The sequence below is a fragment of the Aspergillus pseudoviridinutans genome, assembly GCF_018340605.1.
Source record: "Aspergillus pseudoviridinutans IFM 55266 DNA, scaffold_8, whole genome shotgun sequence".
Taxonomy (NCBI): Eukaryota; Fungi; Ascomycota; class Eurotiomycetes; order Eurotiales; family Aspergillaceae; genus Aspergillus; species Aspergillus pseudoviridinutans.
In genome coordinates, this window is record NW_025091288.1 from 381,212 (window position 1) to 395,063 (window position 13,852).

The window sequence follows — 13,852 nt, forward strand, 5'->3', positions numbered from 1 at the left end:
CTTGGAACAAGCCGAATCAAATCGAGCGTAGAACGTTTTGCCAAGCAAAGTCGTACCATTAGTCCTGACTCATTGTTTAGGAGGGTCATTGCGGCTGATTCGAAGGATTGCTGGTGTATCGTCAATGTATATCGACGGAGCTGATACGGATATAGTACTTACGAAAGGTATATTGGATTATTCCTTGGTCACGGTCTGAATGATGCCTTAGAAATGGAAGTCGTAATCAGATATCACACTCTCGCGGCGTGGAGAAAGATAAAATTAATGATGCAATGCCCAATACCGTCGTCAGCCCTTTCATTCTTTCCATCCGGAGCTGCTAAAGGCGCAGCGGTATCAGCCGAGCTGACAGCCATTGTAATTAGATGCAAAGAGATTGTGAGCAGTTCTGCATTCTTGATTACACAGTATATCCCTATCTGTTTATGACCAGGAAGCGAACATTCAGAGCAATCAAATATACCAAGAGAAACATTATAACACCATCGCAGACCTTAGGATCAGTAGAGATGAAGGTGTCCTTCTCGTATTCTCGGTCTCTATGGCTACCTTATTGTGGAATTTGGAAATATCTCCGTAATACCACTTATTCCAACCAGTACCTACACAGCGGCTATGGCCCGCCATCAGCCATCGTCCCCCAAGCTCACCAGCTCTAGTTCACACTGGCAGTCCACTGCGACACCTTCAAGGTGGCAGGACCACCAGTGAAGGGCTCAGTCCCGAATTGCATATCTACACCAGTCAGTCACGATCCAGTTAATGAAGTGAGAGCACTTACTGATCAGGTACTGGCTCGAAGCAGGGTAGCCATGCTTGCTGGCCAGATAGTTCCAAAAGGCCTTGACATCTCCACTGAAAGAGGTGATCGGGGTCGCAGAGACAAAGCTGTACGTCTTCTGGGTACTGCCGCCGTACCACAGCTCCCAGGTATGGCCGCCAATAGTGGCGGTGTCGATCTGCGAACCGATGGGTTGGACGCCGCCGTAGCGAGCGAGCCTACACCAATCAGTTAGGTTCAATCAGTCTGATCAAAACGGAAGCTCATACCAAATCATCAGTTCATAATCCCCACTGTAAGTGACATGGTTGATATCCGCAGCTGTGAACAGGTCGTACGCTACGTCTGCGCGGATGTTGGTGTTATCGTAGCTCCACTGCACGGTGGTTGGGATACTGCTGATCTGGCTGACAAGCTTCTTGGTCAGGGCAACTTGCGAGTTGGCGTAGCTTTTGACCTGGTTATCGCCGCCGGACCACGTCCAGGTCGTGTGCCAGGCCACGCCGGAGTTGGAGATGCTATCAACGTAGGTGCATTGGGAGCCGGAGCCGGACCCCTCACCCCAGAGGTTGTTGTTGACTGTATACCGGCCGTTGCTGGAGGTGGCATACTGGCCACAGAGGGTTTGAGCGAGGGCGGAGGAGAAGAGGGCTCCAAAGATTGCGAAGGTCTTCATATTGTTCTGTAGCAAATTCTCTCTTAAGGCTTGGACTGGAAGAGAATTGAAGCAGACAACGACCTGGACGGTCTTCTTTATAGATGCTGAACCGTAGGTGAAGACCCCTTCCCCTGAAGCAGCCATCGTGTCCTCAGGGCTATTGGTGTTTCATGTTGACAACAGCCTAATCATGGCCCTCGCCTATGAAACAGTCTGCAGCCTGATATAGGGAATATAGCTATAAGACCTTCTGTATACAGAAACAATCGCCGTGACAGTGTCCCATTCGAAACAATCTGCCGGCAAATGCCGTATCCGAACTTGTAATTGCACCCTGGGGACAGGCACCTAGGCCCGACAAGCCGACGGTTATGAAACTGAAGAAGCCAAATCGTCCCATGGCTAATTCGCTAGTAGTAATATCTCCGTTAAATGCTTTCTTAGGTATAGACGAAGCGGAATAGACTGGCCTAACCCTGAAATGGTAAGTCTGAATAGTGCCGGAGTTTAAGCCAACCAAGAGTTGTCTCCAGCGCCACACGGACCTATCTCGCTTTTACAGGGAGGTATCGGCATCTGGCCGATGTCCTCAAGTGCCTAGCAATGTAACGAGGCGGGGTTAAAGGCCAAGTCCGCACGAAAGAGGAAGTCCTGAAGCTGATCATCATTTGGACTTGCCAGCTGCCTGAATGGGTAAATGGGTTCTTACGCGCGACTCTGAGGAAGATGCCTGATTTTATAAGCAGTCATAAATGCCGAGGAGCTATACCGTCAACGAGCAGGAATATCAAAGGAATCTGCATCCAGCCCTTTGCGACGTATGTCCTTTATGTGGTGCGCAATGTCTGTCATCCCCGTGCACGATGATCTCTGCTCCTTTAATTGCACGCCACAGAACGACAGTACGAGACTCCCTCCTTAAAAGGAGACGGCCAACACTTAAGCAAATTCACGGCCGAGTGAAAACTACAAGTAGATTCGGCTTTGATTTGTCGGCTTCCCCCCCGCAATGCCCAGCTTCCACGACGCGATCATAATGGCGCCCATCCTTTGCGGGGAAGAACAAGAATACTAGCCAACTCTAGTGAGGCCATGCCTTGGATAAGTCCAATAATGATGGCCCGTGCAATATTAATTCCTTGCTAAAGTTTGCGAAGAACCCGCGATGTAACAGTGCCACGAGAGCGATGCGATGTCGGGGTGCATCTTCAAGCCATGCGATGGCTCTACAGCAGTAAATGCGTTCTAGTTAATCAATCTAGACCAGTGAGGGGGTCCATTCCATCTTTCATTCCGATCCGCCCGCTGTGGCCGTGCACTATTGATTCCAATAACAGAAGCATGGCCCATGCGGGGAAGCAAGGGGCCTATGCCCCTGTCGATTCTTTCCCTCTCGCTATTTGATCGGCGCAGGATAAATAGCGACGAATGCCTCCCTGTCCGATTTGTTCCCAGTGATCAGCATCGACGCCCGCCGACATGCAGAACCTCTTCCTTTCTCTCCTGGCGGCTGCTGTGGCCGTCCACGCCTATGGTTCCGGAGGCAGCAACTGGGATCTAGCGTACTCTCGCGCCAAAGATGCTCTGCAGAAGCTCAACCAGACCGAAAAGGTGGGGCTGGTGACTGGGGTCAAATGGATGGGCGGACCCTGCGTGGGCAACACATACAAGCCCGAGTCCATCGACTACCCTTCTTTGTGTTTACAGGACTCGCCGCTGGGTATCCGGTTTGCAAACCCCGTTACGGCCTTCCCGGCGGGTATCAATGCCGGTGCGACCTGGGATCCGCAGCTGCTGTATGCCCGGGGAGCAGCAATGGGTGCTGAGGCGAAGGGACTGGGTGTTAATGTGCAGCTTGGTCCCGTGGCGGGACCTTTGGGCAAGAATCCCAACGGAGGCAGAAATTGGGAGGGTTTCTCGGTTGATCCGTATCTGAGTGGTGTTGCTATGGAGAAGACCATCAGAGGAATGCAGGACTCCGGAGTGCAGGCTTGCGCCAAGGTATGCTCTCCTCTGCAACCTAAAGAGCCTCGTGCTGATGATGAAGTAGCACTGGGTCGGAAATGAGCAGGAGCACAACCGCGAGACGATCAGCTCGAATATCGGCGACCGCGCGATACATGAGCTGTACGTGTGGCCGTTCATGGACGCGGTCAAGGCCGACGTCGCGGCAGTGATGTGCTCGTACAACAAGGTCAATGGCACCTGGGCGTGCGAGAGCGATGAACTCAACAACAAACTGATGAAGGGGGAGCTCGGCTTCCCTGGATACATCATGAGCGACTGGAATGCGCAGCACAGCACCGTCAACAGTGCCGTGTCCGGATTGGACATGACCATGCCGGGGAGTGACTTCAACAGTCCTCCCGGCAGTATCTTCTGGGGACAGAATCTGGAGGCTGCCGTGGCCGACGGGTCCGTCCCGCAATCTCGCCTCGACGACATGGTCACTCGTATTCTGGCTGCGTGGTACCTCGTCGGCCAGGACGAGGGGTATCCTCCCGTGGCCTTTAGTTCATGGAACGGTGGCAAGGCCAATGTCGATGTGACAGCCGACCACGCCAGCGTCGCCCGTGCCGTCGCTCGCGACTCGATCGTTTTGCTCAAGAACAACCAGGGCGTCCTCCCCCTGCGCAAGCCCAAGAGTCTAGCGATCGTCGGCCTCGATGCCATCGTCAACCCTGCCGGACCCAATGCCTGTTCTGACCGCGGCTGCGACAATGGCACGCTCGCAATGGGCTGGGGAAGTGGAACCGCCCAATTTCCTGTAAGTCTGCACCCATCTTCTCAAGCATGACATGCTAACTGGACAGTACCTCGTCGGGCCTCTGGACGCCATCCAGAAACGCGCTGCGGCCGACGGCACCAAGATCGTGTCCAGCACCACCGACGACCCCACCGCGGGAGCGTCCGCGGCCGCCGCGGCCGAAACAGCCATCGTCTTCATCAACTCTGACTCAGGCGAGGGCTACATCACCGTCGAGGGCAACCAGGGCGACCGCAACAACCTGGACCCTTGGCACAACGGCAACGAGCTAGTCAAGGCCGTCGCAGCCGCCAGCAAGAACGTCATTGTCGTCGTCCACAGCGTCGGCCCCATCATCCTCGAGACTATCCTGGCCCAGCCCAGCGTCAAGGCTATCGTCTGGGCCGGACTTCCAGGCCAGGAAAGCGGCAATGCCCTTGTGGATGTGATCTACGGCGCCACGGCTCCTAGCGGAAAGCTCCCCTACACTATCGCCAAGCAGGCAGCCGACTACGGAGCTAGCTGGACCAATGCCCTGACGGACGATTTCACCGAGGGCTTGTACATAGACTACCGCCATTTCGATGCGCAGGGAATCGCCCCGCGGTACGAGTTCGGCTATGGTCTGTCCTACACTACCTTCAAGTACAGCGGTCTCTCGGTGAACGTGTTCACGACTGCTGGTGCGGCTAACGGCCAGGTTGTTCCCGGCGGCCCGGCCGACCTCTTCGAGGTGGTCGGTCAGGTTACCGTGTTCGTGAGAAATAATGGATGGGTGGCTGGCGCCGAGGTGGCCCAGCTCTACGTAGGTCTTCCTGACTCTGCGCCTGCAACGCCTCCTAAGCAGCTGCGTGGCTTCCAGAAGATGATGCTCCAGCCTGGCCAGATGGGGGTAGCGACGTTTGAGCTGACCCGCCGGGATCTGAGCTACTGGGATGTGCAGCAGCAGAAGTGGGTTGTGCCCAGTGGAACGTTCCAGGTGTATGTTGGTAGCTCTAGCAGGGATATCCGTCAGCAGGCTTCTTTTAGGGTCCGTCGCGGATGGTCTTGATCTACTATGGTTATAATGTTTGGAAGATCTATAATCGAGAGCCATAATATCATTCCTGAGTCTAGCTAATCATGAAACTTGCGTCCACCAATTCGTTTGCAATTCCTTTAGACCATGCTCGTAGACGTGCGTAGCTCCCTAGCTAACGAGTGCCGAAGTGCATTAAGGACCAAGCGCAGCGTTTGGCTGCATATGCTGCATTCTAGAACCCCCATTGTGCGTAGTCTCTCTAAAGCTGAGCGCACCTCTCCACCGCAGAAAGACAAATATCACGCATGAAGCTGGGAATACACTCCAGAAGATTATCGTGCAGTATAGGATCCGCCGCCCTTCTCAGGAGTGGCAGGTTATTGGTTGTAAGTTGCACGACAAGATCTCTGAGTCCACGATCATTCTCCGCTGTGGAGCTGTACACTTCAATGACAGCAGAGGTGTACGAGTCTCGAGTAGTGTACCTCAAAAAGGACTCCTTGAAGTACTTCTTCGCCTTGCACTTGAGAGTATCAATCTGGAAATAGTCGCCCTGGGCGTACATCTGCGCATCGAAATATGGCTCCCCGAATCGTGGGTTTACAATGCCCGTCCGTCCCCCGATTTCTGCAAGGGGTTCAATCTCGGCCTCTGACAGTCGCCCCATCTCTAGATATAATGGTGGGTCGTACGTATAGTTGCCCGTGTAGAGGAATTCAAGCGTCTTCTTGACCAGGATTGGATCTTGACCTTCGAGTCTTATCTGTCCGTCACCTTCCTGTCGATATATCGCTTATCAGTATTGTATATAGTTATAGACGGGAGAGAAATACCCTGAAGCGTCCATCACAAGCTACCTCAAAGTACTTGGATTGAGAACAGATGATGTTCCTATGTGCTGGAAAGATTTCATCATCACAGAAGATTGCCAAATCGCTGTATTTTGGGTTGAGGAAGTTGCTACCAGAGAGATCGGTGAGCAGGGGGGAATTCTTGGAGGCGCTGAGAATCTCTCACCTAAGGACAAGCTCTTTCGTTTCTCTGGCGAACTCGTCATCTACACTGTCGAGTATTTTGCGTCTTTTCCTTGCCATGTACGCCTCATACATGGCTGTCATTGGTTGATTTCTAGGATCCGCCATTGGGACGCTTGAGGGGTTTGAAGTCTGGTAGAAGTAGAGGAGAACAGATTATCTTTAGAGACAGGGGACGCGGTTGCTTCTTTTTCTCCAGCCAGGTCAGTGTAATTCACTAGTGTGGGCAGCTATAAAGAGTACTCACTTGGAGTTTGCTCGCGCGGTCTTTATGAGAGAAATGTGACTTTAGAGTGTAGTGGCTGTCAGTGTGGCTATAATTACTCATAATTGATATGATTGGCTCTTTTAGCATTATCACTGCTGTGCTTGGTACTGCTCTGAGACTACAGTCCCCTGTCTAGTGAATATGTACTCTTAACAGTGGCTTGTTAAGAGATGCTTTTATTTGTGCTTGGTTGTGTTGTGCCATTTATCAGGATTTATACCAATGAGGCTGAGACACGCCACCCACAACCGGCTTCTAATCGCCTGGGGTTGCACTTCTGACTGACTTAGTCGATCGACCAGAGATAGACCCGCAGGGAGACGTCCATCCCTGGAACGAAGTCTTTCGCAGACCAGCTCTGACTCGGGAAATGCTTGAGCGAAGTGACAGTCCGAACCCTCTCGAGTGAGAAAAGGGCAAGCTCTCGCTGCAAGAGCCTCGACGCTAGTCTGTCGGAGCGATCTTGTCATCGCATATGAATGAATCCCAAGCTGATGTCTCCAAACAATCGATCTCGGCTTTGGTGTATGAGTGACGGTGATTCTGTCGGCTCAAATAGAAACCACTAGTTTCGAGAAACGCCAGCTCAGATTCATCGAAATGCTCAAGAAAGAGCCGACGAATACATGTTGAATAGAGCTTTGGCATTGACAACGCTCAGCCTTGAAAGGATGGTGCATCGCGGAAAACTGGATGGCCCCCAAAAAGGCTGCCAGGGGAGTGTCTCGGGCACTGCCAACCTCCAAGTTCGTGGAATTCACATAGAATTTCCCTCGATAGGCGACCAATGAGACAAAATCGCGTCATAATACAGACCTGTGAGCTGCTGATGATCAAGCTGAAAACCCCAGGCAGCAGCAACCCGATCATCAGGCATATATAAATCAAAACTTCCTATCTCCCACTTGATGCTGATCGAGCCATCTGTGGTTGAAAACCTGAACCAGACATGTTCTGGGTGATTGAGAGCAAACGTGATGGCCCTCACGCGAGGCATACGCCTTGCGGCGTAACCCAGAGAGATAAATAGCCGATGGAACCGCTCTTGCTTGAAGATGGGTCCCTCGAGGGGTCGCTCCAGTTCTTCTATTTCGTAGCTGGACATGGCTCTCCCATCTGGAGTAAGGTGAACGATCCGCTCACCTGTTTATATTTGGGAAGTTAGTGGTTCAGATGTCTGGCATATTGCACCTACAATGTCCATACAAACATATGGATACTTGAGGAAAGGGTTCTTACCTGAAGGAAGGAAGGGCTGAAATGATAAACTCAAAATTTCCAAATTAGGCCAGTGCAAAGATGTGTTGGCTGGTAGTGAGTGATCTTTCTCATCCAAAGGCCACAGAAAATCCAGGGACAAAGGAACTTCCGATAGTTGTAGCTCACGAAGGGAAAAACTCAGTTCTCGGATTCTGATGGATAGGATATCAACGCTTGAGGATAAAACATTCAAGGCAGGCACGATACCCTGCCAATCCCACTCGAATTCATAGTCATAGTGAAAAACCCTCAAAGAGGGGGAGATATCTTTCAGACCTTCAGCGACAGCTACATGTGAATCAGCGAGGAATCGAGAGCGCAGGCAATATGCCGTGGTGGTATTGCTGAACAGGAAAGCTTCATACCCTGACGCCGTTGTTTCATGTATTCCAGGTGTCCTGGTCTGATCCACAGATCCAATCCTATATATAGTTCTGTGAGTTCCGGACATTGTCGAATAATCTGCATCACGGCCCCTGCCCATATCCCTTTTCGAAGTGATATTTTATCAATGCATGAAACATCGCGTAGCATCGATACACCATTACTATTCAATCGCGCGCGATACACAGTGACAGACTCTGTAAGCCCATCTCTGTGCGATATAACTGCTTCATCACTCTCTGTTATATAAGGCTCCTCACCTATCTCACGTCCTCAAAGTACCAGAACGATAGATAGACGATGGCTCTTACCCCAAGACTCTAGGGTGTCAAATAGATTGATGACTGCTGATTGAAAGGCGGTATCATTTGCCTGTCGAACAGGATTGTTGGTGGTATAACCTTCCTCTTTACGAGTCGTCCAGTCTGGGAGTTCAAAGGGGAGAACAATATAGTACCGCAGCTGACGAATCCAGGCACGTCTTGCAATTCGTGGCCCAGAAGTGAATTCTCGGAATTGTCTGAGGCAAATACTGCGTCCATAACCATCCTCGCTGTACACCTTCAATCCGGAGTAAATGAACAACTCAAAGGCTGGCTGCCAGCGACGACAGACAGTGGTATATGCAACCAGAGAAGAGCCTGCCTGTTGGAGATAGCCTGCAATCTCGCACAGAAGTTCGAATGGGAGTCTGGTTGCCATATCTGTTGGATGAAAGTTGTTTATATCTAGTCGCCAGACGTGTTCCCCACAGGCAAATGTGGAGAGTGGACACTTGCACGCCCAGTCGATGACAAAGCACACAGGGGTCAACAATCGAGGCTTGGCACAGAATTATTGAGAGCCTCGAGTATAGGACCTTAGATTGCAACCAAAGCCTTTTGTGACACAGCCATCATTTCATTACTCCATTGACATACTGCGATATGACATGAAGCAACAAGACAGTATTAAGTGATAGGGCCAACTCTCCTCCTTTAGGCCACCCAATGTAACCCCACACCAATCGAAGAAGCGCGGTGAACAGCACGATGGAAATTATACTGATAGTATATCTGGTTAGTGTGATATTAAGCTACCTGGCTGGTAGGCTCAGGGAAGTATAAGTTTCTCAATCCCAAAGTAGTGACTAGCAGAGAACAACAGAGACGGATCCCAAGGTGACAGCCAATCGTATATTGCCGTCTAGAACTATCCAATACTTAAAATTTCCTTTTTAAGGTAGTTATTAATCCCACTCCCATACATATATATAATGCAAAGCATCCAAATAAGTAAATCACTAACGTCATCATCTAGACCCACCTTGCGCCTGCGCTTGCGCTCTATTCAACATGCGCAAATATTATCTACATCCGGTTAGGCTTAGCTATGTGATTCAGTGATTCAGTATAAACACCTGCATTATCACTCAGAACAGGAATAGCTTAGGGAAGGTGACAGCCTTGCATATCTACGAGGCCACCTTGGCATCTGTGATTATTGGTTCAAGTAACTGATCACCCGACATCCATTTGCATGATACTTCTATCCTTCCTGGATATTTGAACGCTCCTACGCCAATCACTAGGCTCATGTATTCTCACTTCAAGTGTTCATTGGTGCTCTACCAAGCCTCATTGAGATCTCACATAGGAAGGCTACAGGTCGAACCTCGTAGATTCTGATCGAAACTTGTGCCCAATTTGTCTTTGTTGCCTAAAATCAGTGCTGTCACCATTTAAAGTCCACAATGGGCGAAGGTTTGCTGTTCTGTTCTTCTGTCTTGATTCTCAACTGGCACATACTCCTCCGGCGAGTTTTGTGTTTCTTCTTGCCTGAGCCTCTTCATATTCTTAGAAGCTCTATACTTCCCAGGTTATCAAATACATCAACCCGCGAACGTGATCGATAGCCACAATGGCCCGATCTGGGAGACTGCTTGGACCTCACCAAAGGTGTTGTGGGAAAAAAATGTACGGATTCAAATGTAAGGGACAAGTCAACGGAAACAAACACAGGTACTATCGCAAATGTGAGAGGTGCCGAAGGTTGGTGGCAGATGATTTGGAAGGATGGCGACGGGGAAACCCTCTTTGTCGTTGTGGTCACCCCAGTCGTATACAGCATGAGCGGGGGCGATCGTGTTTTACTTATCGGTGTCTTCATGAGATATGTGACTTCAAAAAGGAAGTTTATTGTCGGAGTTATCGTCGGGTTTTTCGTCGCCACTATTGATACTCAGACAAATGCGTCTGAGTACGGTGATAACGAGGCGTGATATTCATGTGGTGGAAAGGGATCTTTACGGTGATCTCTCCGCGAACAATTTTGATTTTGACTTTCCTTTTATTTTTATTTTTATTTTTATTTTTTTTTGTCTTTCCTTTCTCGTTCTGTCTCCATACCAGAGACTCGCACATTCGTTCTAAGATGCTTGAGGTTCTCTATGATTCGCACCGATAACCTAGGCGCATCTCCTGCGCTATGGATATCTTCGCTCCTTTCTTAGATAGTTTCGCAATCCAGACACATCAGACGCTCCCTATATGTCGTTCTTAATATAAATATCTCCAACAAATGTACAGAGTAGAACTTGCTAGCATCTACACTACATAGTTAGGCGAAAGTGTAAGCCCAAGCTTGAGCGCGTTACGGTATGCAGGCGATGTCTAGAGCACCACCTTCGGCTGCACTGGGTGATTGCCCTCTGTACTGAGACACTAAGCGTCAATCGCTCGTATGGTCTTGGCCGCTCTGCTCCTAGGCAGACAGCCCAATGATGATATCCATCTCGAAGTCAAAACTAGGAGGTGCAAGCCGATCTTTGAGTTATTGCGATTGCGTATACCCTGAGGTTGGAGTATAAACTTCAGGGATTCCAGTACATGCGTTTGCATCTGGATAGTCATGCGTGGATCAGCGTTTTCCTCTCTCAAACAGCTTGTGATATGTTCTAAAGCCGATGCAAAGAGGGTGCCTTCCAAGGGCGCCTTCCATCTGTGATATAATTTCTAAATGAAGCTTTCCATAAGCCCATGCATCATTAATCTAGCATACCTCAAATAAGAGAGTGTGAGGTGATATTTCATCTTAATCTCAGGCGCGCGCTAATTATGCATAATCCTACTCATGCCGCTAATATTAATAAGCGCTGCATTCCCATATGCATCAAGAATAGTATCTAAGGACCTTAGATCTACATATGTTATTCCAGCCCTATGTAGACAAGCCAGTGCGGAAGCAATCTGCATAGCCCACCACTTCCAGAGATATTCTATCAAGCAGCACTTATTTAAGACTCTTTGCAAGGAGCCACCACTATAAAACTCTAGCAAGATGCCAGTGACCATATTAATGAAGTCTTGAGATTCTTTGCGCCGTTCACTTTTAGAGAGCCTCGCTTCAGCCTTGATTCACCAAATCTGAGAGAGCCTCCACATCTGAATGTCACTATTACCCACCATCTGGAGCCTCCTGGATGGTAGATCACAGACTGTGAGGGAATGTCAGGCCCGGGATCTCCTTTTGCGAGATAGCTCTCAGCCTCATAGTATGATTTGAATTTGATTGAAGGTCTAGCTGGGATAGACAACGAAGCGGTCGACATTTGGTATGCAGTTGACCACACTTCTCATGGGATTAAGGTGCAGTAGCCCCTATTGAGTCTTATATAACTAGATGATGGATGGACATACATAGCGAGGATGCATTGTCATACTGGTGGAAGCAAGAGAAGACTAAGAATCGACAAGAGTCTTTCAAGAGTCTCTTATTTGTTCCTGTATCCACCTGGTCATTCCATTTTGCTTTGGGAACGCATCGACCAAGAGCAACGCTCGATGCCAGAGCTGTCGTATCTACCTCCATAAATTCAATATAGATCCTACCGCCACATGCCGCTAAGCCGTTAGTTTTTATCAATCTCCGTGTGACGAGTAGATGGCGAGCAATTCGTCCCTTGTTGACGATATTAGTTCATTACCAAAGAACTATGGCTTGCACATCTTGTACTCTGACCTTGGCCCTTTMATACAAGTCAACCCCGATTAATAGATTAAGCATTAACCCTGGTAACTTATATGAATATACCTAGTACTGTCTACCTAGTGTATCAATAAACATTGGTAAAAGCAGTCAACACCGATTGGCATACTTTCCCATTTCAATGTCACTATCCATTTTATCATACCGCACCACAACCCGGGTGGTCTTCCTGATGACACACGCATCCGGGTTCATCCTCTCTTGCCCCTCAGCCGCCGAGACAGTCACGTCCGCTCCGGCCTCATCCAGCACGCTCCACCCCTCGATTTTCTTTGGCGTCACGTCCACCGGCTGCGAGCGATTTCCGTGCGAGGCCGGGCCAGCAGAGCTCTTGTTCAATCTGCTGAAGAGTCTGGGGAAGAAGAAGGAGAGTGGGCGGCGCAGCGCAGGGAGACAGGCGCAGATGATGCCGAGGTTGGATTCGATGACGGTCCACATGGACGAGCCGATGCTGTTCCATGTTGTGTCGAGGTGGTTAGTTGCGACGTTGAGGGTTGTGATGCGCAGGACGGAGGTGATGCACGTGCTACCAGTCAATCAGTTATTCATTCTTAGAGGCATGTAAGGAAAAGACTTACAAAATACCCACAGCGAAGATGCCACATAGGGCGACCCTGGACTTGAGCGGGAGCTGCAGTTTCAGAACGATGGGGATGGGCAGCGCGATCAGTACCAGGTCGGTGAGGATGTTGAAGGCCGCGTTGGCGTACCAGAAGGCCGTCATGTTGATGCAGGTGCCACGGCCGGGGAGGGATTTGTCGAACGCCCATTGGACGGGGGTGCACTGGAAGATGCTGGAAAAGACGGTGCCGATGGTGAAGGAGACGATGATGGCGATCCACACCCAGCAGGTCCTGAGAAACCAGCGATGAACAAACAGTCGGATGTATAGGAGGAGAATGCTGATCTTGGTTAAGCCGAGGTTGACCTTGTAGAAGATCTGGGCCACGAAGTAGAGCTGTCGATGTGAGCTGTGAAAGCAGCTGTCTGCGTTGACAGACACACCTTTAATGTTTTGAGAACCAATTCCTTCGGCATCTCATGCTGATGCTTGCCAAATGCCCATCCGCAAACTATGTCATCAGCTGTGCTGCATCACTGGCAGAGTGCCCGTCGACTTACCGATGATCATCTGTATTGAAACCGTCTCCACAAACGCCTGAGAAAGTCCAGCTTAGTCAACGACCGCACAGATAAAACGCTGCATGTTGCTGATACTCACACAAGAGACCAGGATCGTCCAATCGTCTGCTCCAACGCGGCCGGAAAGAAAACGGCGACCGAGTAGTCTTGCAATCACCACGAGAGGAGTGACGATGGCAAAGACCAGCGATGGATAGGACAGCCGCGCAGAGCTGTCCGCGTGATCCCCATAGTCGCTAAACAAAGGCATGGCCTGCGGACTGACACATATCGCGCATTTTGCCTCAGGGCCGGAGGGCAGGGAACTACCTGCACATAAATGCAGAGGGCTCAGAAGCAGAGACAGGGATCAGCTCAGACATGTCACGAATGATCTCTTCGTGTCGCGGAGAATTGAGATTGAGCTCAGAGACCAGGACTTGCGCAATTTCTGAACAACCTGGCTAATACGATATTGCAGCAGCCAATTAACCGCAGCAATTGTCCACCACCTTGTCGTTCTTCACCCAGGCGGCAGGATGAACAAAC

The 13,852-nt window shown here is 50.1% G+C and overlaps 4 protein-coding genes across 4 annotated transcripts; 1 reads left to right on the forward strand and 3 right to left on the reverse strand.

Annotated features, from left to right (window-relative positions):
* Positions 1-658: 658 nt before the first annotated feature.
* On the reverse strand, positions 659-1,586 carry Asppvi_010229 (glycoside hydrolase family 12 protein; the record flags this gene model as incomplete). Its single annotated transcript, XM_043306075.1, has 3 exons — positions 659-738; positions 785-1,002; positions 1,054-1,586. The coding sequence occupies 3 exons, from the start codon at positions 1,584-1,586 to the stop codon at positions 659-661; spliced, it is 831 nt and encodes a 276-aa protein (XP_043162010.1).
* Positions 1,587-2,921: 1,335 nt separating this feature from the next.
* Positions 2,922-5,239, forward strand: Asppvi_010230 (beta-glucosidase; the record flags this gene model as incomplete). Its single annotated transcript, XM_043306076.1, has 3 exons — positions 2,922-3,443; positions 3,493-4,209; positions 4,256-5,239. The coding sequence occupies 3 exons, from the start codon at positions 2,922-2,924 to the stop codon at positions 5,237-5,239; spliced, it is 2,223 nt and encodes a 740-aa protein (XP_043162011.1).
* A 229-nt stretch (positions 5,240-5,468) lies between these two features.
* On the reverse strand, positions 5,469-6,351 carry Asppvi_010231 (BTB/POZ domain-containing protein; the record flags this gene model as incomplete). The annotated part of the gene is made up of 3 exons (XM_043306077.1): positions 5,469-5,987; positions 6,043-6,169; positions 6,227-6,351. The coding sequence occupies 3 exons, from the start codon at positions 6,349-6,351 to the stop codon at positions 5,469-5,471; spliced, it is 771 nt and encodes a 256-aa protein (XP_043162012.1).
* A 5,920-nt stretch (positions 6,352-12,271) lies between these two features.
* On the reverse strand, positions 12,272-13,574 carry Asppvi_010232 (putative plasma membrane protein Pth11-like; the record flags this gene model as incomplete). Its single annotated transcript, XM_043306078.1, has 5 exons — positions 12,272-12,707; positions 12,760-13,139; positions 13,187-13,254; positions 13,304-13,340; positions 13,404-13,574. 5 exons carry the CDS (start codon positions 13,572-13,574, stop codon positions 12,272-12,274), a joined length of 1,092 nt encoding a protein of 363 aa, XP_043162013.1.
* Between the last annotated feature and the right edge of the window lie 278 nt (positions 13,575-13,852).